Raw genomic sequence first — 27,665 nt, 5'->3', positions numbered from 1 at the left:
GCCATTGTCGCTCACCATCCCGTCTTCGTTTCTGGATTTGCTAACGTTCTTTGTGCCCGTCAAAGCGCCCATCCACATCTTTTCGGCCCAATTGCCATTTTCTGGTTTCAAATATGTTTGACATCTTGCGCTCAGCTGTGACCACAGCCTTGACCGTCCTCATCGTCCGCACTAAAGGGCAAGCCTGCGGTGTCAATCCTGCGCCTGGAAACGGGATTACGCCTGTAGCTGCTCCGGGATATCATTTCTCTGTGGTGGCTAATGGCCTCACGAAGCCTAGGTCTATACAATTTGACGATGCTGGTAACTTGCTCGTATTGCAGGTTGGTAAAGGTATTGTGAGTCTTCAGCTGGATGACGCTGGCGGCGCATGTGTGTGGGCGCCATCAAAGCAAACGATCATCTCCAATACGGCTGTAAGTCATTCTGGTGAACGGCTGTTCCAAGCTGTGGAAAAGGTCTGACCCTCATGATGCCAGCTAAATCACGGAATGACCCTTTCGACAGACGGAAGAACATTGTTCGCCTCCGACCCTACCGCAGCTTATTCATGGGCTTATAATTCTTTGACTGGCGCCGCTGAGTCTCAAAATACCGTAGTAACTGGAATGAATACCGATGACCACACCACCCGGACACTCCTGGTTTCCGAAAAACTCGAGAACAGGTTGTTGATCAGCCGCGGAAGTACTTCGAATATAGACCCTTTAGCCTCCAACATTAGCACTGGGCACAGTCAAATCAAAGTATTCGACCTTGGACAACTTCCCACGAAAGGCTACCAATTTGACACAGATGGACTCCGCCTCGGATGGGGCCTTCGGTACGTACAATTCGGAGCTAATACTTCCCATTTGGTATTGAACTTGAGTCGCAAGACATGTGTCGGGAGCAAGAAGACCTTTTTATTCCCCGGATCTCCATTTCTTACCTTGAATGCGCATTTCTGACTCCGAAATCTGCGTAGCAACTCGGTTGGAGTTGCCGAGCATCCTGAGACCGGCGGGCTGTATTCTGTTGAAAACTCCGCCGATGACATCATGCGCGACGGCGTCGACGTGCACCAAAATAACCCTGGTGAGGAGATGAACTTCCACGGTACCTTACTTAGCAACACAGACAAGTCTCAGGGCAGCAACTACGGCTATCCCGAGTGTTTTGCAGCCTGGGACCCAAGTGCACTTCCGGACAACACCCACCTGGTCGTTGGCAGTCAGTTTGCACTTAATGCGACTTCTGAAAGCATATGCGCTCGGAGAACAGCCCCGAGGCTGACATTCCAGGCACATATGGCTCCGCTGGACATCAAGTTCAACAGCAGTGGAGATCAGGCATGGGTCACCTTCCACGGAAGCTGGTAAGTTCAGTTGAATGCTCATGCAGGAGTACAGTTACTTACATGATATCAGGGACCGAACCCAGCCAGTCGGCTACAAAGTATCCCTTATCAACTTCGCCAATGGCGAGCCCGTTGCTCCTGCTATGAGTACTACCTCGTACACAGATATTCTCACCAACGCGGATAACTCCAAATGCCCTAACGCCTGCTTTCGGCCTGTTGGCATGGCTTTCGATCGGCAAGGTCGCCTGTTTGTGAGCTCAGATGATTCCGGTGAAATCTATGTCCTGGTCGCCGATGCGGTCGCGGGAAGCGAGAATTCATCTTCGAAAGGTACTTCAATTGGTGTGCGTTCAGCCTTGTCTAAAAATGCCTTCATCCCTACTTTTCTCCTTTAATTTGGTTTACTTGACGTTCTTCCAACGCTTGACAATTGGGTTTTGAAAGAAGGAGCAATGAGCGCCCCGCGGAGTTCTCTTCCAACATTATATTCTGCAAGCCATCAGAAATCCAGCTTGTCATCTTCCGCACTCGTATTTGCTCGCGTCATTCTGCCCAACGATAGTATATATATAAAATTGCAGCTTCTGCCATTCCCTACAACTGTTCCAATCATATTTTGTCTCATATCCTGCCCAAAACCTTGTTACAGAGAGAATGATATGCCTGAATTATGCGTAAATTTTACTACGAGCAAGTTGAGTTTAATATCCTTCAAGTACGTGCTTTGGGGTTCGGTATAGGCGTCAGTGTAATCTCAGTCTCAATGAACGGATGGTGTTGCTTTCGTGATCTGCCCTTAAACTCGATCCACGGCTTATCTCCAATCTCGCCCTGGCACCACGATTCCAATCAGTCTTCGCATAGCAAACCAACGTATCAAGAGCGGCTCGTCATGCCACGCTCAGCCATCACCGTCGGAACTCGGAATTAATCGACAACGACCATAGCGGGCTAAGAAATGAATCAGACATTACGAGCGTCTAGAACCCAGTTACCAGTTATTTAAATATCACACCGCTGTGGCATCTGCGCGCTATCAGAGCTTTTCTGCGTGGCACACCTTGTTAGTCTGTGACCACTGAATGCAGAGATTCAAAAATTGCTCTTTATTCTGGCGAAAAGTGAACTTTTTGTGACGCATGGTAGATATTGCTCAAAATGTATTTGCATCCATAGTCTTTTCTTTCCAAGCGCTCTATTTTCAATCTTCCAGACTTTTTAATCACGTATTTCTTGTTCTGCGGAGTTTCAATCCAAATGGAGACAAGTTCGAAGATATTGCATTATTGGAATCTTTAAAGTGAGTCAGCCCTTTAGCATATATATTCTTACCATAGTTCTTCTTTTTCTCTTGTTCTACCTACATCTCTTATACAATAACAGCTCGGAAAGCATTCATTGAAGAAGTTGTCAACAGTCTATCTTCTTCCAAACATCAGTGAGGGACATTGTGACACGAACTGCCAACCGACAAAATCTTTGCAGCTGCCTCGTACCTCCAAGTGTCTCATATTCGAAACCTCGCCATGGGAGCAAGTATCTTCAACGTCATCAGTGTCTTCTCTGCGGTTATCGGGTTCGTCGGCTTTATGCAGAACAACCTACCGCACGATCCCGGCCCAATGGATTCGGCGGTGCGCGTCGCAGTCGCCCTCAATGGCGACAAAGGGGAACCAGGAGCACTACGACACGCGGCGGGCGAAGCCCCTCTGATCAACGCTTTCAACGAGAACCAGAACTGGTGTGGCAGCTCGAGTGATGACGATCACCAATACATCACTTCGGGTTCTTTCAAGGATATGACCATCTGGCAATCCAGGCATGGAGGGGGACCGGGGGAGCAGGCTACCGCTTTGCAGATCATTCCGACAACCAATGAGCTCTGCATTGCTTACATAGCCCAGACGTGGGCGGACGGTACGCACCGTGGGTGGACTGGGGACATGGGAAGGGGTTGCGACAGAGACTGGTACTACTCCAACATCATCGTTGGGGACGATCATAAACCAAGTGAGTCATACATTACATTTCCCCCCCCTTCCCCCGGCCCAAAAAGTTAAATCGCCTCATGGCTAACTCACTCGCCAACCAGCATGCACCTGGATCGACCACGACCACAGCCACGGCATCACCACCGCCGCCCTGCAGATCCACATGCAGGACTTCACCAACCTCACCTCCGACTACAACCACGACCCCCGCTCCTACTGCACCTGGCCCACCATGCTCTTCCGCGCCGACGCCCCCGGGTACAAATGGACGACGACCGGCCAGCGCACCCGCGTGCAGAAGCCCAAGTCGATCGAATTCTGGGACGACGCCGACGCGTCCCGGAGCGCCGAGCGCCCCGAGAACGACGGCGTGGGCAGGAACGGCCGGCGGCGCAACGGCCGCCTCGCGAGGCGCTCCGGCTCGGCCGCCTTTTCCCACCTGATCGCGAGCCCGCACGGCGGGCACAGCGCGCGGGAGCTGTGCGCGAGCGCGCGGTCGCACGGGCCGGACTTTCTGTCCTTTTCCGAGGGCATCTTTTGCGACATGGACGCGAAGGTGCACTGGCCGCTGTGCGACGGGGCCACGAGGGACGGGTGCTACCATTGGGATACGCACAGTTTGGTGCTGGGGGACGAACGTCTGGCGAGGAATTACAGTCGGGTTGAGGAGTGGGAGTGAGGGTCTGGTCGGTTCCGGTTGCGAGACCCGGACGTGGTTCTCGCATGAGATTCTTTGCTGATAGGTTGTTGGTTTTTCTTTTGTTTTTCTTTTTTCTTTCTTTCTACGCGCTACGGCTCCTCCAATATCCTCAGACCAGGCCGGGCAGCCCCGAGCTCATGTGGTCAACATCACCACCCCCTGCTTTAAATTGCGGCGACTTCAGTACTGTTTCTCTTTCGTTGAGTGCACAAGACTCATCAAAAATTGTATTCCTATCAAGTGTGGATAGAATGAACATGGTATCTAATCTGTGAATAAGATAATTTTACTACTCAAGCTTCAGGTACTACGTAGTCAGCGCACCCTCGCAAATACACATTCGGGTCACAGCTTCGAGAAGGCCTAGTGAATAAAGGAATGTCTTCGAGGCGTAAAGATAGAGCCCAGCGTACGCAAAGATGTTCTGTCACCAGGACAGTGTGCTCTGGTGGGCCTTGACCCTTGAGCTAGGAGGAAGAGTAGTTACAGAGAAGCTTTGAATGGTTTTGATTTCATGAGTCTGATTTCTCAATGGGATCTTGTGAAGGTGTAGGATTGCTCAAATATACCAGCTTTATGTGTCTTTCAAGGGCTTGTAGGCGAGCCCGGTTTTCAAAGAGCACAATTTGAGGGTTACCTACTATGATTCTCCGCGAAATAGTGACTGCATTGCATCGAATCCTTGCGCCATGAAGACACTCCAACTGAGTAGAAACTCTCAGACAGGTTCATCGCCCCGTTTGCCGCTTCCTTTCACTCTGCCACCCCCCTCTCTTCGAATCCGGCCTCCAGAACCCCAATCAACTCATCCAATCTATCTATCCATCTCCCGGTATGTTCGTGCTCCTTCAGGTCTCCGTTACTCTCATTCGCCAACAACACCGTGGCCGTACCAGCTTTGTGGCCAGCCGTCATATCATCGATTGAATCGCCCACCTGCCGCTTTCATTAAGCCTTATGCGCTTCGCCCAGGTAGCGTCAGACATACCATGATCAAACCCTCCCCTCCATCATCCAGTTCCCAAGCTCTGGCAATATGCAGAATACCCGCCGGATCCGGCTTGGGTGGTCTAAATTCCCGAGTGACGATAGGTGCGAACGTCTTGCCTGGAAGGAAGGTCTGCAGCAAGTGCGTCACTGGACCACTGGTTACAATTCTTAGCAAGCAATGTAAGTGTTAGACAAGAGGCTGAGCCGTTTACTCGAAATTCCTCGTACACAAACCCATCCGCACACTTCTGCTCTCGAGGTATGCAATCAGCTCGTTCAAGCCGGGCTGGGGTTCTTGTTCTATCATTGCTGATGTTTCGATGGCGCGGATGGCGGCTTGAGCTTGCTCTTGAGCGGGATGTGGGAGGGAATAAATGTGGTCGAGGATGTCGGTGGATTTGTCGATGGAGAGGGCGGCTCTGAAGATGGAGGATTGGCTTCAGCACGCCATGGACGGGAACAGGGCGAAATACCGCATTTGTTTGAACATGTAGGACTGAGGTTTGCTGAAAGTGTTGTACAGGTCAGGACACATCTTGCATGTTAGGACTAGAACTAGAGTGGTCACAGCTGGATGGATTCCTGGGGCATGGCGTTCAATTACTTTGTTCAAAGGGTCTCGTCAAGTAAAGACAGAAGAGCGTGACATCGCGTTCTAACAACAAGATCAAGTTTTAAGATAGATGGAACCGTAGTTCTATTCAGAGACGCTTGCTGTGTTTGAGACCCAAAGAATGCGAAGACAGGAGCAAATTTAAAGCGGGGACGTTGAGACTCGCCACCTTACATCCGTCAAATCCATTATACTCTATAAGACATACATACCACAGTGTCCCATCAACATCGAACACGATGCCTTTCAGCGGTGGAGCGCTAGAGACATTGCCCTCTTGTGGGTCGAGGGGAGCAAATCGCTTTGGCGGCCTCGGCGTCTGGCTCATTGCTCGAGTGAGGAGATGCAGTGAGCTGATCGATTTCTGACAGAAGTGAAAAGGTCTGCTGGGAATTATAAAGGTCATGGGATTCTATTGAGGATTGGTTTCGATGAGTAGTATCTTTAACAGACGTGCAGGGCTGAGCAAAAGAAATTTAAGGGCCTATTGTACTGGAACGTGGAAGGCGCCCTCGCAAAGGGGCCCCGGAAGCCTCTCTAAGCCAGCAGCTTCGGGCCGGCTTCCGGTTAGCTTCTGGGCCCTGACATCGCTAAAGGCTCGAGGTGCTCTTTCTAACACTAGAGCATGACTTTCAATACATCTTCCACGACGCTCTCCGGAAGAGGAGTCGCCACTGCTTTGTAAACCCCTCTTTTATACGTGATTTTGGGCTCTGAGGCCGGAATTGAAGCCCATGTTGACTCTACTTTGGGGCCTACGTTCATCGAGGTGCCTAATGTGGGCAAGTATGGCGTCTTCGAACATAACGGTCAAGAGGCCTGGCGTTTCCGGGATACCTATAGATCTTTTCATGGAGAGTTTCCTAGGTAGCCGCGCTTCCTTCCATAACACATTTCCGCCCATGAGGTTGCTATTGGTTTCTGCAAAGAGATGCAACCTAGGGCGAGCGACTGATAGAAATGTGTCGATAGTGGAGCGAGTCATATCTAAAGGCTCAAGCCTGCTACATCTAACACTAATAGCGTACATTCGCAAGCCAGTCATAATGCCAATGCAAACAAAGCCTTGCATAATCTAGTCTTTTCGAAGAACCCTCCTCCAACCAACGCCCTGCACTCATGATAAGATTCATGCGCCTACACAAGGATGTCGAACAGCGTGAAGAATCATCTCTTCCTTCCCTTCCCCTTGGCCTTCGAACTAGTACCGTTGGACGATACGCTGACTGCTCTCGAGGTCTGCCCGGAGCTCGCTCTACTGCCGTTCTTGACCACTTCAAGCTGCTTGTTCTGTAATAACAAGACGTCAGCATGATCCGCAGAGATTCCCGCACCTGAGTCACATACCTTGACTCCGTTCTTAGCCCGCTTCTTGGCAGGCGCCACATCTTCTTCCTCCTCGTCGTTTTCGTCTCTAGCTCTGCCCTTATGACCATTGGCCATCTTCCCGTCCGCCCCTTCAAATTCCCTCGAGACTGTTGTCAGAAGAGTAGTACACCGACGCCCAATCTCGATAGGTGTACGGCTCAGGAAAAACCAGTCGAATCGGAACAAAGGGCTCTCGCGGATTTCGTCTCGGATCTTGTCGTAGATGCCCTCTCCATCAACGCCATACCGGTCTAACATGACAAGCAAGAAGCGATCTTCTTCCTCTGTATATACTTTCTTGTTGGTTGTCGAGACTGAGTAATTCAGCTTCAGTTGTTGCAGTGGGACGCGGTACATATCCATCTTTCGCTTGAGCATCTTCCGCTGGTGGTTCAGCTTCCGGGTCTTCTCCTCGCCCGTTTCGATGTTAGTGATGTATTTAGTGTAATCCTGGATCTCCATGTACTTTTGCCAAAAGGCTTTGGCATAGTCTTTGATCTCCTTTGCGTCCTTGCCATCGACTTCTTCCGCAATACCTTCGTAGTTGTTTCGACCATACTTAGCAGAGCCATTTACGAATTGCTGGAAATCTCTTCGATTCCAATCCGCAAACCCTAGAGAAGACATCCGCTCCTTCTCTTCTTGTTCTTCTTCGGTCAAGGGTGTGGCGTTGTCAATTTCCTGCTGCTCCAAGTCGCGCTCAGCTTCTGCTTCGCTCTCGGTCAAATCCTCTCGTTCAGGCAGAGGAACCTTGTACCCAATTTCTTTACGGAACCAAGCGGTCTCACGTTCCTGGAGATCAACAAGCTGTGGAGGAAAGAACTGATAGTCATGAACTTGGACTTGTTTCGGTGCACGGGGCGCTTTGGGTTTTGTATCGGCCGTCCTCCCACCTGTTGACAGTGCATTCCGGTAATACTTGTCCATCGAGTATGATTGCTCCTTTCGTTCACGCTTTGATGGATTGATCCATGCAATTCCCACATCCTTTCTGGAATTCTTGTTGAAGTTCTCGCCATTCCACTCGTAGGCATTTTCTGATGCAAAGTTCTGCAAGTCATCGATGCCAAGCTTCTCGTATCTCGCGTTTAGAGCTTTCGTGCGCTCTTCACCATGCTGTAGAATTTGGTCGATATCGTCATCAGTTAGATCGGATTTGTTGCCGAGCACGCCAGTTGCACCTTTGCTCTCGAACACTTCAGTTGCGCCGTGCTGAATCATATTGACCAGCTCGTCCTTGGACGCAGCTGCTTTTGCCGCCTGTTGTGCACGCCCCTGCTGAATAACCAGTTGGTCAAGACGTAATTTCTGCGCCGCTCTCTCGAGCACCTTCTCCTCTATAGCGTGTTCCGTGACGAATCGGAATACAACAACCTGTTTCTTCTGCCCTATCCGATGCGCTCGATCCATTGCCTGCAGATCTGCTTGGGGGTTCCAGTCACTGTCGAAGAGGATTACAATATCAGCACTGGTAAGATTAATGCCAAGACCGCCGGCGCGGGTGGTCAACAAAAAGACAAATTTCTCTGATCCTGGCTTGTTGTACTCATCAATGCCAGCAATGCGATCCTCGTGAGCCGTTGATCCGTCGATTCTGCAATATTTGTGCTCACGGAAGACGCAGTAGTCCTCCAGAATGTCCAGGACTCTGCTCATTTGGGAAAAAATAAGGACTCTGCTGCCCTGCTTCTTCATCCTGACAAGAATCTTGTCAAGCATGACCATCTTACCAGCATTGTAGACAAGATGCTCGTCAGTGGTGTATGGTGGTCCAGGCTCGGCGCCCTCGAAGAGGTATGGGTGATTGCAGCACTTTCGTAGTTGCATGACAATGTTGAGCAACCGCGTCTTAGACTCACGCTTGCCTGCAGCGCCGTTCACGGCGTCTATGTCTTTTTCGAGAATCTTCTTGTACCATTTGACTTGCATCTCGGACATGCCAATATAAAGATTGACTTCCTTCTTTGGCAGCAGACTCTTCTCAACGTCGCTCTTGACTCTTCTCAGCAGGAAAGGCCGAAGGACTCGGTGCAATTGCTGAACGACGGTATCTTGATCCGCGTTCTGCCCTGAGAACCATTGATCAAATGCTTCTGAGTCGCCGAACACATCCGGGAGCAAGAAATTCAACAAAGCCCAAAGTTCGTGCAAGTTGTTTTGCAAGGGCGTGCCCGTGATGAGTAGGCGGTTTCGTGAGTTGAAGAGGCGGATGATCTGCGCCAGAGAAGATTCCTCATTCTTAATGCGATGTGCCTCATCAATAATGATGTACTCCCAGGCAAATTTCTTCAGATGGGCCTTCTCCCGAAGAATCATTTCGTAGCTTGTGATGCAGACATCAAATTTCTCGTCGACCAGGCGGTCATTGATCAACTGATGTCGTTCGTCCTTTGCTCCTTGCAAAATTAAGACGTTGACTTCAGGTGTCCACATTTTGAATTCACGATTCCAATTGTCGAGTGTTGACTTCGGCACAGTGATGAGATGAGGGCCTTTGATACCACAAACGTGCCGAAGATAACCTAGGAAGGCAATAGTCTGCAACGTCTTTCCCAAGCCCATCTCATCCGCGAGGATTCCCGAAATGCCATTCTCGTGGAGTGAGATGAGCCAATTGAGCCCAGAAACCTGATAGTCGCGCATTACCCCGCCTTGAATGAAACCGGGTGATTCGTAGAACATTGTCTCTGCCTGTCCGCCTCTCTTTTCGTCCTTCAGCAGCTCGGCATCTTCTTCTTGCTCTGTCCTGCGCCGTCGCTCCCCGGCCGCTCCGCCTGCTCTCCCATGACCTTTCTTGGCCTTCCGTTCCTCCTCCTCGTTCTGATGATCAATTGTAGCCATGATCTCTTTGATCTGTGGATTCGGGTTAGCGTCGATAAAATGCCGAAATAAGTCTGTCAATCCTAAGAGGTAGCGAAAGCGTCTAATAGTGTCGTCTTCCTGTTGTATCAGAGCCGTTAGTAAAACATGTGGATCCACAATGTCCCACAGCGTGAACCATACCTTAGTGTCATCTAGCCGACTGTGCTTTTTACCGAAAACAGTCTTTCGTAACTGTGTCGCTTCAATTCTCCGCTTACGACCATCGGCTTGGAACACATCACCCATGACACTGCTTGCCGTCGTATTGGGATTGGTGTCTGAGTCCTATTCAGGGCATAAGTGATAAGTAAAATCAATAGCAATAATAGGGAACATAATGCTGACCGAGTAGTCTGGAGTCTCCTGGTTATCCTAATGTGACTATGATTAGTGGGTGTTCCTGAAGCCACGATCCCGCAGGCCTTCCTCCGCGAGGGTAGTGCCAAGTCTTCTATTAGCCCGGCGGAGGGGGGAAGTAACATACCATTACGCTGTCTTCGTCATGTGCAGCTGACTTGCGGCCATTGAAACGACCGTTGTTCTCGGTCATAGACGTGTCCGAGGGCGTGGTCGCACTGGAGTTGGCGTGGGAGATTCTATTAGAGGGTGCCATCCTCCCAGACGCTGGGGGTGTTCACCCGCGAGCTAGGGAAAGCGCAAGTTGATATTGATGGTTCAAAGAGGTTTGTGGGGGTCGCTGGGGTGGCTGAAGCTTTTATAGACGTGTAGAGTGGATTGTGGATGGAGTATGTGGAGTTGTGAAGGTAGAGAAATGGCATGGAGAGAGCAATGAGAAGATTGCGTTCAAGTATGAGCTCTCGCGTTCACTCTAAAATCTCGCTAAACCTTCCTACGCGGCTCCCGATTGGCCGTAACTCCGGCGCTAGGTGCTTCAGTAGTCGCCAAGCCTTTTGTTGTCAGCCGAGAGCGGCTCACCAGATTCCTACAACTCATCATATTTCGAGTGAAGGAGGATTTCTTACTCAGACAGTCATTCACCGTTCTGTGATATTGATCGCAAGCTTCACTACAACAGAGTGTCTCAACGCAATATTCCAGCCAAAACCTACAACGATTCTTGTCAACCCCCACTATTCCCGACCACCACCCGTCTATCCAAGTTCCTTGCCTCGAAATTACAAAAGGCTAGAGACCACAGAAACTGCTATGGACTCCATGAGAACCCTGAACACTTCTCTGCCTCGTTCCCCGCGAAGAAAAAGGGCCAACCAACCACCTGAACAGCTTATCCAATGCTTCAAGAGTGCCGCTCTCTCCGTCACAAATCTCTACAAAACAGCCGCCGCCGATCAGACTCGATCCCGAGATGCTGGATACCAAGATGCACTCGATGACCTCCTGACCTTCCTCGATCAACAGCATCTCGGCTTAGGTGATGGAGAAGGGTGGAAGGTTCGGCAGTGGGCTACGGAGCGCTTGGATGGTAGTCCACCGGCACATATGGGCAGTGATAGTGATGATGATCGAGGCGAGACAACAAAAAGAGCTAGGAGTAGCTCACCAACCGCCCAACGCTCGACTGTACCAGAGGGTGAGCAGGCAAGACAGCCCTCACGATCAACATCGCCTGTGCGAGCAGCTTCTGTTCCCATGGCTCCTCCAGCAACTTCTCAGCCACAGAACAATTTATTTCACGCCCCCGAGGTCTTCTCTTTTAGATCCGCTCATCCATACCCTTACGACGTCGACATGCAGGCCGCCGACACGACCAGCAACACCATCCCTCAGCCAGAGCCTTTACCGAGTCCTGCAGTGAGAGTTGACGTGGTGTCTCGAGGATCCCGAACACCACACCGAGGTGGCAATCATCAAAACCGGCATGGTGCTAGATCTACTGCTGGCGCAAAGTCACTAGGTTCAGTGGCAGGGTCAAAGAGGAGGATTACGTTTGGGGATTACTTCGATCTGGGCAGTCTTGGGGACGGTAAAGATGGACGTGATGGAGGCGGGAAGCGAGGCCGCTTTACCTGAGTAATAGAAGCTGTTAAGAGGGAAATAATGGTATTGCTAAGACCATGCCGGTCGTTGTACATACGGGACCGTTGGGATAACTTTGCATGAAGGTATCGCAGTTGGAGATAGCGACCGAGTTGCCTTGATAGTATGGGATGAGGGCTGTCGATATTTTGATCGACAATTACAAATTGCTTCAATTGCATAAAGCTTCTTCACTATGAATGCAAGAGCCTTCATATCCACTTCCGTCTTCTGAGTGGAGCGTTTGATTCGGCCCCACTTTTCGACCAGGTCATCCCCGACGAGCTTACGCCAACTCTGGATGACCGAGGCCCCGTGTTAGAATCTCCACCAGACCGAAGCTGGAGTCTTGCTGACCCGTAGTCCATACCTCGTGCCTCCTTCCGACGATTCTATCCTGTGATTTCCTTTCTGCCTTAGTTCACCAGTCGATACAAGCCCATACCAACGAAGCACGAAGACAGAAGCGCAATTCCCCGAAGCCTCGACTTCACTCCACCCATTCCACTTTGCCTAGCGATTAAGTGTCCCCGCTCTTTTAGCCCTTGTTTCCCAGAGTAATAGACATATGCCCCAAGCCCGATGAATGCCGATGCGCCTGTTTAATGGGTTAGTCAAATATAGTCAAATACACGTTGCTTGAAAGAAAGGAAGACAAGCTGACCGACCAGCCTACAGGACAGGCAATCATCCTTGTCCTCCTTGAGGATCTTCGACAGCTTCTCGGGCTTTTGGAGATCGTACAGTCCGGGATTAGGTTGGTTGGAAGATGGATTCGACATATCTGGGAGATGGGGATGGCAATAGATCAGTTTGGTGTCACGCCCTCGTCCAGTTTCTTCGCTGTCGCATTGTTTTGGCTTTGGGGGTTGATATCAAGAAGCAGCTAAAAGCCTAGGTAAATAGGGAGCGAAGACCGGAGAGCTGGAAGTTGACGGCGGGAGACCTAGCGGATCGACCCGCCCCCACGTGTGGCTGTGCTTAGCATCGACTTCGACTTTCCTATGTTTGAGATTCTTTGCTCACAAACATGTTAACAAGATGCTAAGCAATGCCATTGAGGCGCTCTACATCTTTGATCAACACAAGTACGTCTCCTGGTTTCATCTTCATTCCTGCATCTCGATACTGATCTGTGTGCAGTGAATCGATCCTAGAACATGTCTACCGCTCCAGGCCAGCTTCTGCCCGACTCATCCTCCCCCTCTACCTCGCCCATCCCACACCCCGACCCTCCCTAATCTACCTCCCAAACGTAAATCCTCCGACCGTCCTCTTCTCCGTCATCCATAACAACCTCTTATTCCTATCACCTGTGTCGACAGAGACGGAGCCATTGTTCGTGCTCGAGTTCCTTCATCGAGTCATCGATGTCTTGGAAGAGTTCATTGGCGACCCGCTGTTGGCGACTAAAATAGAAGGTAACTATGATGTCGTGGCTCAGCTCTTGGGTGAGATGTGTGATGCTGGCAGCGTCTGCAATACAGAGCCGAATGCGCTGAGAGACGACGTCGATGTATCCGGCTTTCTTGGGAAGTTGTTAGGTGGGGTAGCTCTACCTGGGTATGCTGCATACAGGCCGTATAAAAAGAAGGTCTCCAAGCTTATGTGAATTCAGGTCATCGCCCGCATTATTGCCCTCTGGTGGCTTGAAGCAACAAATGAGCCTGAACCCTACATCCAATGGCCCTGCTATTCCCTGGCGACGCGCTAACGTTCGTCACACGAGTAATGAGCTGTACGTTGACATTGTCGAAAGTCTATCGGTCACTCTTGCGCCATCTGGTAGGCCTCTAGCTGCCTTCGCAAATGGATCCATCGCATTCACGTCCAAGATCTCGGGTGTCCCGGACCTGCTTCTCACCCTCTCAGCATCCGGCGGGAAGCTAGGTATGGAAAAAGCCATCGAGCTGCCGGTTTTTCACCCATGTGTGAGGTTAGCTAGGTGGAAAGAAAGACCTGGCGAATTGAGCTTTGTCCCACCAGATGGCAAATTCATGCTAGCTGGTTACGAGGTGAACCTTATGCCTTCCAATCTAGACCTCAAATCTTGGTCGAACACGAACCTACAGCTGCCGGTCTCGATCGAAGTCACTAAGTCACTCGGTCTCATCGGCGCGGACTTCGAAGTCCGCCTGATCCTGTCTTCGATCTTGCCTGGCGCATCTACATCAGCATCTGCCTCCCGTCCTAATCTGGGCACAGGAGGATCTGGCAGATCGACGCCAATATTTGGTGGCAGCGCTTCCGGACCTACATTACAAAACGTTGTTGTCACCGTTCCAGTCCCGAAAGCCGTACGGAATATCACAGACCTACGCGCCAGCCGCGGCGAAGCCTACTTTACCCCAGCGGACAACGTTGTTGAATGGCGATTGCTGACCAAAGATGCGGCAGCGGCTGGCAATGCAACTTTGCGTTGTACGATCGTAGGGCCATTGACGGGAGACGACGAGGACGGAGCCAACGGCTTCACCTTCGACGCTGCAAATGGTGATTATGACGATAAAGAAGAGACATACCAAAGCTCCGCACTAGATGCTCCCACGAAGAGTTCCGCGAAAGAGCAGAACCAGTCCCGTGATCAGAGAAAGATACAGCAGAATGCTTCATTTATGCCATCGTCGGCTTCTGTCAGCTTTAGTGTAAAGGGGTGGCTAGCGAGCGGTATCAGAGTGGATGGACTCGTGCTCGATACGAGGAAGAGTAGGGGATTGGGTGAAGGCGTGAAACCCTACAAGGGCGTCAAATACTTGACGGTCAGCAAGAAAGGGGTAGAGACGAGGTGTTAAAGACGCTTTATTAGAGACATAGGAAGATAAACATAGAGTATACATTCCTCGTACTCTAAGAAATTGCATGGTGGGCGATTGTTCAAACGATATTGCTCGACAGAGATCAGAGCCCACGATACCATGCCAGTCGGAGAGACACGGAAATCAGATCATATGACAATAGACAGGACAGCGAAGAATCCTCGCCAAACGCATCCAGTGCACCCTAACGCCTTGATAGCTTTTGTAATCAGAAAGGACGAACTTCCGATCAACATATGTTTGCGGGCCGCTGCTCGGCGCTCCTTCTCCTGCTAAGGGTGTGCCGTTTACCTTATCCATCTCTCGTGGCAGTGCTAAAGCGCTGAAATCTTGATACGATCTTTCTTGTGCAACCTAGGCGCAAGAAAACTACCTCAGTGTGAAGGCACCCTTAAGTAGGCCTTCCCTTCACTACGTTATTAAAAATGCGTCTTCTGGAAGCGTCCACCAGGACGCTCCTCGAGTTCCACGGTAGTTCAATACCCCAATATGCGATACTTTCGCACACTTGGGGAGAGGATTAAGTGTCTTTCCAAGACATTGAGCGATCGGATTGTAGCACAAAGATCGGATATCACAAAATCCTTGGCTGCTGCGGTCCGACAGCTTCTGATGGCTGGGAATGTGTCTGGATTGACACTTGTTGTATTGACAAAACGAGCAGCGCCGAGCCCTCGGAAGCCATGAATTCGATGTACCAATGGTACGAGCGAGCGGATGTCTGCTACGTCTACTTGGTCGATCTATTTCGGCATTACCTGGACGATACTTCCAGACCGGAAGATTTCGGTCGGAGTAGGTGGTTTAGTAGAGGATGGACCCTCCAAGAGCTTTTGGCTCCGCCAGCTGTCGTGCTCTGTGACTGTGAGTGGAGGGAGGTAGGCACGAAATGGAGACTTCATGGTGAAATAGCGCAGCCCGCAGGCCACAAGTATACCGCTAAACCCTCTGGCGGAGCCTAAAAGTGCAGGCGTAGCAGCTAAAACGTCATGGGCTTTCCAGAGGGATACAGCAAGAGCGGAAGATATTGCGTACTGCCTGATGGGCATCTTTGATGTGAACATGCCACTGCTTTACAGGGAAGGGGATCGCGCATTCTTAAGACTTCAGCATGAGATTCTCAGAGCGTCGAAAGACAAATCCCTCTTTGCCTGGGGGGGAGTACGAGAGTAACGGCAGCAAGGAATCCCACATGGACTTACACCACCCAGGGTGCGGCAATTGATGAGTTTCTCGGCATGTCGGAAGACGAATCCCTCTTTGCCTACGGGAATGCAACTCTTGCTTCTCGTCACACTGGAACATTAGCACCGTCACCCGGTGCGTTCAGAGAAGCCGGGGATCTCATCCCGGTCAAGCAACCTACCCTGGCTAACGCCCAATCCCTCTACCATGATCTCGTGCACCCAGACGCCTCAACAAAGCCACCCACTCTCTCCCACATGGCCGCTCTCGCGGCCAGAAACGCCCACCCCTCCATCCTCTCGTTCTGCTTCTCCGAGGGTCTCACACTCAACCCCGAGCTCGTGAACGATCCGTTGATCTACGCGACCTGCGATTCGGGCTCCGTTGCCGTCTTCCGCGTCCTTGTTGACCACGGCATGGACGTCGATCGGTACCTCGAACTGGGCGGATCACCGCTCGTGTCGGCGTGTCAGGCCGGCAACGTGGAACTCGCGAGGTTCCTCTTGGATCGAGGAGCCGACCCCAATAACGGATACGCTCTTGGTGACTACGAGGCATTAGTCCGGGCCATCGTGGGCTCGAACGCGTCGCTGGATCTGGTGGAGTTGTTGCTGGCGCGAGGCACTGTGGTGAAGGGGACCGGGGCCTTGATCGCGGCGGCCGAGCATGGGAATCTCGGGGCGGTCAGACTTTTGCTGAAGCACGGAAAAAGGACTGGGGACTTGGATCTGGAGGAGACGGAGGAGTATGGGGCCTATGATCAGAGGAAGCTGGACGGCGTTGTATAACGCTGCAGCGAAAGGGTACTCGGAGATTGTAGACCTCTTGCTCGAAAAGGGGGCAGATCCACGATTTCAAGATAGAAAGGGCCGATCTGTGGCGGACGTTGCGCAAGAGAAAGGGCATGGAGGTATTGCGAGGAAAATGAGATAGTCGGTAGTTGACAGCCGAAGAAAGATTAAATACATTTTACATGGGCTAATTACTTATTCATACCCCACAACTACCTTATGATACCTTACCGAATCATACCCCTAATTACTGATCCATACCCCTAGGGGTATGATTCGGTAACTTGCCGTCCAGGGTGAAAACCGCAAAGGAGAGGATCCGTCCGTGACCCTGGCCATCCGACCATAGAAAGGAGGGAATTTCGCCGACCGCATCCCGAAAGAATTCGAACCAGAGAGCGCTGGTCACAGACCCTAACCCTACATTCGGAAGGCAGCCCTGTAATACAGGACGGCCTCGGCTCTATAATTTATTTCCTGGGAGAAGCAGAGATTGAACGGTAGGGTCTCTACTGGGCCTCATACATACTTACTTTAGGGGCAATGGGTTCCAGAGGTCAGGCGCAAAATTCCGAAGCCGATCTAAGCGCATTTGTCCCGGCAAACCTTCAGGCCGGGGCGGCTATTCGAGATCTTGGCGCAAAAGTCTTGGCGTCCAGGATTACTCGTGCTGTTCAGGAGTGAGTTACCTCCTTAAAGGCGGGAGAGTTGACCAATCAAACTACGATTTTCGCGGAGAACTGAGTAGTTTGATTGGTCAACTTCCCGGCGCTGTCAACGAGTAACTCACAAATGACACACGAGTAGACCTCTGTATGATAGATATAAGGTATTCGACGAAAGCCGAGTGGGCGAAACTCAAACTCTTCAACACTCGATCATATCACCATCATCTACCAGACACTGAGAGAAGCCTATCGCCACCTACGGCAGGCTCTCTTACACCGGAAAGCTCATTTTTAAAAATCTTAGGGCATCCTTAAACGCTAGGCCATGGGGTCTAAGGTAGTACCTTGGCCATCTATATCTTTTCGAACGCTATTTAACTATTTACCCACAAATGAAAACTTAGGTAGTCTTCCAGCCTATCTGCACTCAGCCTATAGCTCTCGAATACCTACACTTCTAACTACACTCCCAATGACCGGCATAGGCATAGGCAGCTAGCTATATCTTTAGGTAGGCCACTCAAGAGGCCACTCAAGTAAGCCACTATGGCAACTGTAATAAATTACCGAGTCATACCCCAAAATTTGGTGTATGGGTATGAATCAGTGATTAGGGGTATGATTCGGTAAGGAACCATAGTTTTGGGGTATGAATTAGTAACTAGCCCCGTTTCGCATACCCATATCAGATGAATCCTAGAATTGTGGAATATGTACTGGAGTTGAAACATTTCTGCGCGTGCTCATTCACTGTCGTTCCTTTGTCTCCATCTCGATATACCGCTTCGGAAATTGACTTAGTAACAACACCCACATACTCGTACACTGTTATAGCTCCCGCGACCCACGTCCAGTTTGACGGATCACAACATAAAGAACTGCTTCAGACCCAACGCCGCTATGGCATGTCAGCACTACCTCAGACAGAAGCCAGTCCTCCTCACTTACCTAGTATTACTACTAAGTAGCGAACCAATCCTCCGGTTTTACTCGTCGCGCCCAGGCCCACTATGTACCTTGCCAGACTGAACTTCACCCGTCCCTCCCGATCGAAGTCCGGCTTGAGCTCCATCCGCCGTATCATCTTCATCTTTCCCTCATAAGGCGGATACCTCACCGCCATCAAGAATTCGACCCACCCTGGTGTACTGGTGATGGTCCTGGCGTGGCTGAAACAATCAAAACTCGCTTTGCCCCTGTACGCGCCGTGGCCCGAGTCTCCAATACCACCAAAAGCAAGGGTGGGAAGAGAACCATGCATAAAGCCGTCATTCACAGACGCACCACCAGATCGGATTTCTGCTAGACAGCGATCCGTTTCCGTCTTGTTACCAAAGGGATACATCGCAAGAGGCGTTGCGTGGACTTCGTTTGCGATGCGGATCGCCTCGTCGAGGTTGGAGACGGGCAATAAAGGCATGAGAGGGCCAAAAGACTCTTCGGTAATCAAGCTGTCCGTCAGGGACGAGACTCGGATGATAGTCGGTTCGATGTATCGATCGCTCTCGTCCATGTCACCGCCCATCAGTATCTGACCTTGACTATCGTCAAGCATTTTCTTTATACGCTGCCATTGCCTGTTGTTGACTATGCGGCCGAAGTCTTCCGTGTTGCGCGTGCCATTCGGGTAGTACTCTTTCATTGCTTTCTTCGTCTCCAGGACGAAGCGGTCAAACACTTCTTTATCAACCAATGTGTAATTCTGCGATATACAGACCTGCCCTGCGTTATGCACTTTACCCCAGAGAAGCCTTCTCGCCGCTAATCGTATATCGGCATTCTTCGTCACAATAGCTGGATTACGGGCACCAAGCTCGAGGATGACGGGTGTGAGGGTCTCCGCGGCCTTCTTGGCAATGATGGTGCCTACCGAGGCTCCGCCTGTGTAGAAAATCTTGTCCCACTTTTGCTCCAGTAATGCCGTGCTCTGCGGGATAGCCCCTTGAACGACTCGGTAGCAGGATTGGTCCAAATAGCCTTCGATCACCTTCTGCATGACAGCGGCGACGTTAGGTGCGTTCTCGCTGGGCTTGACGACAGCAGTGTTTCCTGCTGCAATTGCACCGGCCAACGGGCAGATCAAGAGATTGACTGGGAAGTTGTAGGGTCTATGCAGCTGTCAGCTACGCTATACTCGCTCGGCCGAGACATGGTGGTCAGAGCGACAGACCCAAGGATCAGCACCGTCCCCAGAGGATCCTTCCTAATCTTCGGCCGCAGTACCATCATATCAATTGGCACATCCGGTGAACTTTCATCCCTGGCCCATTTTTCCAGATTGTTGATATCATATATAAGTGTGCTCGTACAAAAGTTAAGCTCCGAAAGGTTGGACTCGTAAATTCCTTTGCCTAGATCGAGCTTGCAGGCCGCTTCGATGGCGTTGGCATTATCTTTCATGCTGACGACGGTCAGCCATGGAAATTTCCCTATGTCGAAAAGGACCCTCACCCCCAATACAGTTTCCGCAGCTGGACCAGCCTGAATTCGATGGATCTCGTCTTGTGTGTGAGGAACGTGGAGCGAACACCCTTGGCTATTTCTGGGATGACGCTGGGGTCAGTGAGCTCGAGAGCTGGCATCGCGGCCATACTTTCGATTATGCTTTGGAAGTTTGGTAATCGCGTAGAGCTGGTTCAGAACTTTCAGGAGCTCCTGTCAACTGTCAACAGAGGAGCGGAGCGACTACTTTACATTGGCGCCAAAGGTCTTAATGAGTTAGGGCTAGGGTTAAGTGGAGCAACTACAAATCTCGGGACCACAAATCTTTGTCTGGCGGACACTGATATTTGAATAATTTGGTGAGTTGAGCTTTTTGGTAGATACTTCTCTTCTGGAGATATCATAGGCCTTTTCACCTATCAGCTGTGAAATACCTTGGACCCTAGCCTGATAGAAACCGGCCTCTTCCTTCTGCCTAGCCCAGCTCGAATGACGAGCTTCGCTTCCTTTTCCATCAGCACCACTAACACCTGCCAAAGCATCATCATGAAGCATACACGGCCAGAATGTCCCCACAGACGGTGAAACGACTTCTTTCCACCTTTCGCTTCCCCTGCACAGAGCGGCGGCAACGGGAGAAAAGACGCCCGCAGAACTGCCGCGATATATAATTTTCCATTGTCCGCCTCGGAAGCGAGCTCCTACTCTAGCTGGCACGGACTATCCGGCGCGGTAGCGGTCACCATGCCATTTGCTCATCAGGGTATTTACAGAGATCAGAACAATCATCTACGGGAAAGCTTTCGGCGGCGGAGTCTTACATCTTGGGATTTCAGATAGACGCCTACTGCATTGGGTATGCCGGGAAGATCGAGAGTTCCAGGTTGTTTGAGTATCACCGGGACGGAAGGCATACAGTTCTGCCGCTGTATGACGCATCCAAGGACAGGACATTTTACTATCTCCCTGAAGCTGCTACCGTTTTCTTTCATTGGTCACTGATAAGCACGGATTCTGCATCGCGAGCACATTATGAACAAACGTTAGTCTATTATATGGTTTGATGTCTCTACAGTACGCATCAGACTCGCGCCCTTTTCCAACCATTCTTGGATACCCTGCACGCCATAAGAGTCATGCAGCCCCCTATCATGACACTTCCAGCAAACATCTGCGCGTACAGATACGAGCCATCTCTTCTCTGTATCAAAGCACCAGCCAAAGGCGGTCCCGTCAGGCATGCAAAGCTGACAACGCTGAAGACCATACCCATGCGAACACCCGCCTTCTTCAGATCGGAAGTCAGACCCGCCAGTGTAGCTGGGAACAAGCTCTGGATGCCGGAGGCGAAAAGTCCATATATCACAGCAAAGCCAACTAAACCGCCCTTCGATCTGACAGCTGACCAGCAATAAAGCAGCAGACCGGAAATGAAGGAGAAGGGAATGATGGTGTTCAAAGGGCCGAAATAGCGGTCTGCCAGGTGGGCAGGAATGAGCCGGCCGAAGAGTCCAACGCCGTTCAGAATCAATAGATCGCTGATTGCTTCAGCTTGGCTAATGCCGAGAATGTCGCGCCCGAATGAACCAATGTAGTAAAATGCGAAGTAAAGTCCCCAGAAATTGAGAAACATAGCGATTGCAAAGAGAGCGTAGGGCAGTTCTTTGAAAGCTCCCCATTCCACGATAGGCCCAGTCTTGCGTGGAGGAAGGCGTGGTTTTGTGAACGTGAGGGTTACAGCCTGCACGGCTAACATAACGAAGCCGACGACACGGACGGTCCAGGGGAACCCTAGTTTGGGGAGGAGTTGTCGAACGATCACTGGGAAGACGACGCCGCCTGTCGCAGTGCCGGCGGCTGCAATACCGATCGCTAATGACCGTTTCCTACTGAAATATGTAGAGAGAAGAGAAAGTGCCGGACAGAAGATGAGCCCGTTTCCGAGCCCGGTGCAAATTCCCTGGGCCAAGAATAGTTGCCAATATTTGGTGCTGAGGGAGGTCATGAAGACTCCGATCAACTGCAAGATCGAACCAATGAGAAAAGTTATCCTGAATAGGCCATAATCTGTGGCTCGTCCGGAGAAAGTGCCGACGAAGAATAGCAGAAAAATCTGGACTGAGCCCACCTGTGCAGAGTCCCGAATCAGCATCTTTTTCTACGGCAGCAACTCGGCTTATGGTGAGAGTAGGATCTCTCGTGACCCCCAGTTCAGATCCAACGAAAAGTACGTACCCAAGATATGTCTGACGGAGGGTGGCCCAACGTGGCGACATAGTAAGTCTGAAAGACACCGAATGAATTGATATAGCCCCACGTATTGAACACAATTAAATGGACCATAAGAACCTGAGTCCACGCCGCAAGACCTCCATCCGGCGGTGGTCCCGGATCAATTGAAATACGAGATGTCGTTCTGCTGAGAACCTTGGCCAGCACACCTCCCGGACCAGGCTCGTCGATGGACTTGACTCCCATAGCCGGTGTATCTTTGGGGGAGGGGTCTATCTCCGGTGAATCGATACTGCATTGCCCCTCTCCGTCCGATTTGCTTGAGCTTTCTCGTTCGCCATCGTGGACGTCTTTCTCCGAGTCGGCCGCGGTGGAGTCAACAGCATCCTTAGGCATGCTAAATTGCAGATAGTATCCGGTGTAGGCTATGTAGACCTAGGTAATTGGGTTTGCCAAAGAAGAGTGGACCGATTTGTGACCCGAAAGAGGGGTTGTCCTGGATCTTGATCAAGTGCTGTCTATCCAGGACCTTCTCGTGATACTTCAAATTCTCGGATACCAGAAAATCGGGCAAGCAACAGCAATGGCAGCAAAAACATTGTGAATTATACAACCGCAAGCTCTGGTATACTTGGTAACTGAGAAGATTACTAATGGTGGAGTGACTCACTAATGGTGGAGTGACTCAATCATGCTCAGGATTTGGAGCGAAGAAAGGTTCGCCGATATCGGATCTCGGCAACCCACAATTACTAACACGGGGGTCAACCTCAAACCACTTATCGAAAACCCTAGCCCTTAAACCCTATCGTTTGAAACCTCTTTTAGAGATATCTTTCTAAGGCGTAATAGGAAAGTTCTTCTAAGCGTATTGTCTAGGTAACGCTTTAGATAGAAATTATTTAAGATCTTAACGTAAGAGTCTTAGCGTTTAGGATTTTTGATATAAATCTTTATACTCTATAGAGCTATCGTATCAATTTTGGTATATGAATTGAGAGGTGGCTATGAAATATGGCGTTGCGAGTTTCAGAAAACGGAATTCGCGGGGTTGACCCGCTGTTAGTATGGGTTGCCGTAGGCACGACACGAACCGCTAGGCCCATAGCGCCAAAGCAAATAGAACGTTCTCAACTGATTTCCTGTTGACCTGCTTTCGGTATCTGATACTGCCAAGAAACCCTTAGTCGACTCCCAGCTTGTGCAGCATTGGGGGAGACCGGTCGCCGTATCTCCTACCGCCAATGTATCCACAGGCGGCCTCCAGCTCGTACTGCATCTTACGCCGTTTGCAACCCCATCCCTTCCTTTCTGACCCCTGCTACAAAGACAACCGGACCCTTGTAATCCCTCCTCCCCTGCACCAGGTACGACACCAATGCAATACCCAGCACGCCGCCCCAGATAGCAGGCCCCCAATTTGCAGTACTCGCGTCGACCGGCACGCTGACTGGGAAACAGCTAAACACGAAGGTAAGCAGCGAGTAAAAGAACGCGAACAAATTGACCGGCAGACCCCAGCGACCGAGACTGAAGCGCGCGGGTGGTAAAGGTTCGTGTCGGAAGCGTTTGAGAAGGAGACAGCCGATGGAGATCAGGTAGGTGCCGAGAAAAGCGATTAGATTGAGCGAGATTATGATGTTGAAGGCTACTGTGCTGCCGAGTTGGATTAAGCAGAGGATGAAGGAGAGGAAGGAGGTGATGAGGACGGCGTTGAAGGGAACGTTTTGGTGATGGTGGACCTATGAAAGAAGACGGATTAGCAAACAGTGGAAAGGCAAAATAGGACAGACTTACTTTTGAGATCCAACGGTGGCCTGGGGTGCCTCCGTCTCTTGCAAATGCCCAGACTTCCCTGGAAGTGGTTGCAAGGGATGTGATGTTTGCAGCCCCGATGAGAAGGGCCAGAATGACTGTGAGCGCAACGTTGACGCCCGTGGATCCAGTATTCGCAAATGAATTCTGGAAGGGTGAGGATGCATTTATCGCATCTTCGAGGCTGCCAACGGTGAATAGCATTGTGATCATCATTGCGAATCCGAGGGCTGCATATAGTCAGCATAGGCTCATTTTGACTAGCAGAGGCAGAATCTACCTGCATTGAGGAAATAGCTCACGACCATAGCCCACGGAATAACGACAGCGGCATCTTTTACTTCTTCGGCTAGACAAGTCTTAGCTATTGCTATCATACCGGCTTTTCTCAACTTACCAATATGAACAGCGGCGTCCGGTCCCAAGTTCGAGAAAAGGATTGTTATCGTCCCCACCAAAAACGAAGTGCCAGCACTACTCCAACCACCTCCATTGACAACTGGTCCGAAAACATCGCTAGCCGAGTTCTTCGGCGCCAAAACCCAGAGAGGTACGATCGTAATAACAAATCCAGCCAGATGGAACACCAGAGACACAACCTCAATCGCAGGCAACAGCCTCGCTCCCCAGGTATTGAAATAGATCGTCGTTATGAGGAAGAATATCATCACCAACGTTGACTGCCAATTCGTGAAACTCCACGAGGGATCGTATACCTCGACGAGCGCTTCAACGAGAGTTGACATGATGAAGTAGCCACTCGCATTTCCCGTGAGCCATCCGAGCGCAGATGTCCAGCCAGCTGCGTAGCTGAGATATTTCTGATAGCGAGGCGGGCTGAATTCGGATATCCAATGATACTGTCCGCCCGACGTTGGAGCCATGGATGTCATTTCCGCCATCGTAATCACGACTGAGCCGAAAGCGAAAGCGGTGAAGATGTATTCCCATACAAGTCCTCCAAACCCTCCATTGATCAGTCCGCCGGAAACGGAGACGAGGATGTACTCCCAGGTACAGAGATACATCGAGATAAAGCCGAAAGTAGCGAGAGGGCCGAAGACTCTTCTATACTCTTGCTTCTTCCCCAGTCGCCGCATATCGCCGCGGTCGAAGATCGTGTGCCAGGGGTTCTGGTACGCATCCACAGCTTCCGGCGGCTGTTCTTGCTCAAGCACTTGAGTCGCATTTTTGAGCTCGATGCCACCCGTGGGCGACGACGGCGACGTTGACGGCGATGGAAGAGTCATTTTGCGATGGAATATGTATAATTATGCACTACTGAGATGGAGAGGAAGAAGGGAGAGAAGGAAAAAAGAAAACCCGAGACTTGCTTAGCAAATCTTTACTCGTTGTGCACCATCAGCTGGGAATACTTTAGCGTGCATCAGGCTGCATGTCGAGGGACGGGAACCGTTCTAGACTGCTGCAAGATACGATACTCGTATTCACTAGGATTTGCAATCTTCAAAATCTAATTCTTATAATTTATTATTGTACAACAATATAATTAAAAACTAGAAAAAAATAATAAAAGAAGATAAAATATAATTATTAGAATTTTAAGTTTTTCTAATAATCGGGCTCAAATTGATAAAGTTATATTGATTGATTGATTATCTATACACGTGTCTATCCAACCTATGAAGAATAATTACGGGCTACTCCGTAAGCAATTCCTTCGCAAGAGAAACCCTGCACGATATACTCATGTTGGCGTAAAACCCCATGCTTCCCCCGCATGTGTCACTCACCGTTCTTGTGAATAGCTTCAAACCACATCCGTTCCCCCCCCTGATTGGCAGCCTCGTAAGCAAATTCTTCGTAAGGGAAACCCTGCATGACAATTATGCTCGTGTTGGGGTCAAAACCCATGCTTCCTCCGCATGTGTCACTGTTGAATACGAGTGGTAGCAAAGTTGCCGCATGCATTTGGGCCTCTGATGCATCATACCTAATGTAGCTGGAAACCTTGCGTTGATTTGTTTAACCGAGGTCTGCCATCGAAAGTCCTGCATCCGCCAAGACGCCGATAACAACTAATTAGCGCCAAAATCTCGGATGATACCCCGCCTGAAGATTTGCCTGGGCAATGCACTGAGATCTGCTTCGTGATTCCGCCTGAATTGAGCTCAGTTGTAGACTCGGGTCATTGCCTCTGTCATGCCCAATGGTGATTCCTAGATTCCAATGCGCTCCCGGGAGATAGTTCTAGGGTCCCCGCTACAGTGGCTTCCGAAAGTAGGGCTAGGGTTACTAAATCTTGGCGTCTTGGCATGCGCGGTTAAGTTTTAGCCGTACCTTTATATAATTTTCTTATATATCCTTCATAGCTCAGTGGCCATGAGAAGTTCCGACTGAGTTCACTGATGTCAATTAGCCATGCGTCAACAATCTGTTTCGAGCTATGTTTTGTCAAAAAGGATGATATGTGAACACGGTGATGTAGAAGGATGATTGATTCTATCTCTAAAATCTTCTGGGGGATGTCTTTGACCCCATAGAAATAGAGTGATATAGCCGACATGCGCACAGGTCCTAGCGGAGAGTGGCTGGGAACACCACATTTCGACATGCTTGGTGCTCGTCTACATTAGACCATCTTCAAGTCATGAGGATAAAAAGGCAAGCGGCTGTGGAAGAGAGAGTCCGAGTCTGCATTCCGAGGAGAGCCTGAATGGGTCGCAGCTTGTGAGTGCAGGGGTGGACTTGGCGCAGTGGGAGTCGGAAGGTGCTTCCTGCGGGGTCGTTCTTTCTAGCTTTATATAGTATAGTTTGCTTGGCTAGATCCTTAGGGAATCCTCGGGATCCTGCCTCCATAGAATCTATATCCTCTTCTACCCATACGATACCTAGTTATCCTTATTCTTTAGAGGTTCTAGCCCGGATCTTTTTATAGCCCTAAAGTAAAATCTTCTTTATTATTATTCTTATATATCTTTAGAATCTTTATTTAACCTATTCAACTATAATTTATCATTATTTATTTTTCCGCTAAATCCCTTACTAAAAACCTTACTATAAAAATACTTTCTTAAGTTATTTAATTTAGAAAGCCTCTTTTATCTATTAAATTACTTCTTAAGACTTAAAAAGTCTTTAATAAGTATTTTAAGAAGTTACTATCATCTAACTCGATTCTTAAACTATTATTATTACTTATTAGAACTCTCTTATTACTATAAAAATAAGTAAGTTATAATATTATTATTCTAGCGAATATTAGAAATCTCCTCGAAGAATTAACTTATCACTATTATCTTAACATCTTAAACTTCTTAAGAATTTCTCTTAATAATAGTTCTATAAATTCTATAGTCTTATTATTAGAATCTTATTAAATTATATCTTCTTTAGATTAGTCTAAAGCTTTTATATATTCTAGTAATACTATAAAAGTAATTATATCTTACTCTACGTTTATTATATATAATAACTTTTTTAAAATTATTAATAGATTAATATTAAAGTAACTTCGAAAGTTTAACTTTAATATAAAGAATTATTAAGATAAAGAAAGTTGTTTTTCCTTAGTTAAATATCTAAGATATCTTAATATACTTCTTATTAACGATATTTTTAAGTAATTAGAAAATTATTTAGAAGTTATTCGACTTCTTATTAAAGTAGAGTATATTAATTTCTAATAAATAATCTAATAGTTCTAGACTATATTCTATAAGAAATTTCTCTTAAAAGCTATAAAAGTAAGCGCGATTCTAATTAATATCGAGATTATAGATCTATATTAATATCTTAAAGAATCTCTTACTTTCTACTTTAAGCGTATTATTAATTTAATATAAAGAGTTAAAATTAAGAATAAATCTACTATTACATCTAATACTATCT

At 49.4% G+C, this 27,665-nt stretch overlaps 10 protein-coding genes across 10 annotated transcripts; 5 read left to right on the top strand and 5 right to left on the bottom strand.

Moving 5' to 3' along the window:
* Positions 1-113: 113 nt before the first annotated feature.
* On the top strand, positions 114-2,784 carry HO173_011319 (uncharacterized protein; the record flags this gene model as incomplete). The annotated part of the gene is made up of 5 exons (XM_037313200.1): positions 114-416; positions 480-823; positions 968-1,357; positions 1,410-1,672; positions 2,726-2,784. 5 exons carry the CDS (start codon positions 114-116, stop codon positions 2,782-2,784), a joined length of 1,359 nt encoding a protein of 452 aa, XP_037159865.1.
* Positions 2,785-2,868: 84 nt separating this feature from the next.
* Positions 2,869-4,012, top strand: HO173_011318 (uncharacterized protein; the record flags this gene model as incomplete). Its single annotated transcript, XM_037313199.1, has 2 exons — positions 2,869-3,352; positions 3,435-4,012. The coding sequence occupies 2 exons, from the start codon at positions 2,869-2,871 to the stop codon at positions 4,010-4,012; spliced, it is 1,062 nt and encodes a 353-aa protein (XP_037159864.1).
* Positions 4,013-4,786: 774 nt separating this feature from the next.
* Positions 4,787-5,964, bottom strand: HO173_011317 (uncharacterized protein; the record flags this gene model as incomplete). The annotated part of the gene is made up of 5 exons (XM_037313198.1): positions 4,787-4,969; positions 5,022-5,178; positions 5,236-5,442; positions 5,497-5,529; positions 5,849-5,964. The coding sequence occupies 5 exons, from the start codon at positions 5,962-5,964 to the stop codon at positions 4,787-4,789; spliced, it is 696 nt and encodes a 231-aa protein (XP_037159863.1).
* An 839-nt stretch (positions 5,965-6,803) lies between these two features.
* HO173_011316 (uncharacterized protein) lies at positions 6,804-10,479 on the bottom strand (the record flags this gene model as incomplete). The annotated part of the gene is made up of 5 exons (XM_037313197.1): positions 6,804-6,926; positions 6,984-9,944; positions 10,008-10,151; positions 10,212-10,238; positions 10,351-10,479. 5 exons carry the CDS (start codon positions 10,477-10,479, stop codon positions 6,804-6,806), a joined length of 3,384 nt encoding a protein of 1,127 aa, XP_037159862.1.
* Positions 10,480-10,676: 197 nt separating this feature from the next.
* On the top strand, positions 10,677-11,858 carry HO173_011315 (uncharacterized protein; the record flags this gene model as incomplete). The annotated part of the gene is made up of 1 exon (XM_037313196.1): positions 10,677-11,858. The coding sequence occupies one exon, from the start codon at positions 10,677-10,679 to the stop codon at positions 11,856-11,858; it is 1,182 nt and encodes a 393-aa protein (XP_037159861.1).
* Positions 11,859-12,905: 1,047 nt separating this feature from the next.
* Positions 12,906-14,656, top strand: HO173_011314 (uncharacterized protein; the record flags this gene model as incomplete). The annotated part of the gene is made up of 3 exons (XM_037313195.1): positions 12,906-12,952; positions 13,008-13,427; positions 13,483-14,656. 3 exons carry the CDS (start codon positions 12,906-12,908, stop codon positions 14,654-14,656), a joined length of 1,641 nt encoding a protein of 546 aa, XP_037159860.1.
* Positions 14,657-15,363: 707 nt separating this feature from the next.
* HO173_011313 (uncharacterized protein) lies at positions 15,364-16,653 on the top strand (the record flags this gene model as incomplete). Its single annotated transcript, XM_037313194.1, has 3 exons — positions 15,364-15,558; positions 15,638-15,841; positions 15,892-16,653. 3 exons carry the CDS (start codon positions 15,364-15,366, stop codon positions 16,651-16,653), a joined length of 1,161 nt encoding a protein of 386 aa, XP_037159859.1.
* A 1,534-nt stretch (positions 16,654-18,187) lies between these two features.
* Positions 18,188-19,906, bottom strand: HO173_011312 (uncharacterized protein; the record flags this gene model as incomplete). Its single annotated transcript, XM_037313193.1, has 4 exons — positions 18,188-18,222; positions 18,273-19,432; positions 19,495-19,725; positions 19,776-19,906. 4 exons carry the CDS (start codon positions 19,904-19,906, stop codon positions 18,188-18,190), a joined length of 1,557 nt encoding a protein of 518 aa, XP_037159858.1.
* A 941-nt stretch (positions 19,907-20,847) lies between these two features.
* Positions 20,848-22,394, bottom strand: HO173_011311 (uncharacterized protein; the record flags this gene model as incomplete). Its single annotated transcript, XM_037313192.1, has 2 exons — positions 20,848-21,894; positions 22,002-22,394. The coding sequence occupies 2 exons, from the start codon at positions 22,392-22,394 to the stop codon at positions 20,848-20,850; spliced, it is 1,440 nt and encodes a 479-aa protein (XP_037159857.1).
* An 884-nt stretch (positions 22,395-23,278) lies between these two features.
* HO173_011310 (uncharacterized protein) lies at positions 23,279-25,063 on the bottom strand (the record flags this gene model as incomplete). Its single annotated transcript, XM_037313191.1, has 4 exons — positions 23,279-23,740; positions 23,796-24,043; positions 24,094-24,162; positions 24,211-25,063. 4 exons carry the CDS (start codon positions 25,061-25,063, stop codon positions 23,279-23,281), a joined length of 1,632 nt encoding a protein of 543 aa, XP_037159856.1.
* Positions 25,064-27,665: the final 2,602 nt, after the last annotated feature.

Source organism: Letharia columbiana (assembly GCF_014066305.1).
Source record: "Letharia columbiana isolate WasteWater2 chromosome Unknown Sc0000061_s0, whole genome shotgun sequence".
In the NCBI taxonomy this organism is placed as follows: Eukaryota; Fungi; Ascomycota; class Lecanoromycetes; order Lecanorales; family Parmeliaceae; genus Letharia; species Letharia columbiana.
Note: the sequence above shows the minus strand (reverse complement) of the source record. Positions and strands in the feature narration are given on the sequence as shown.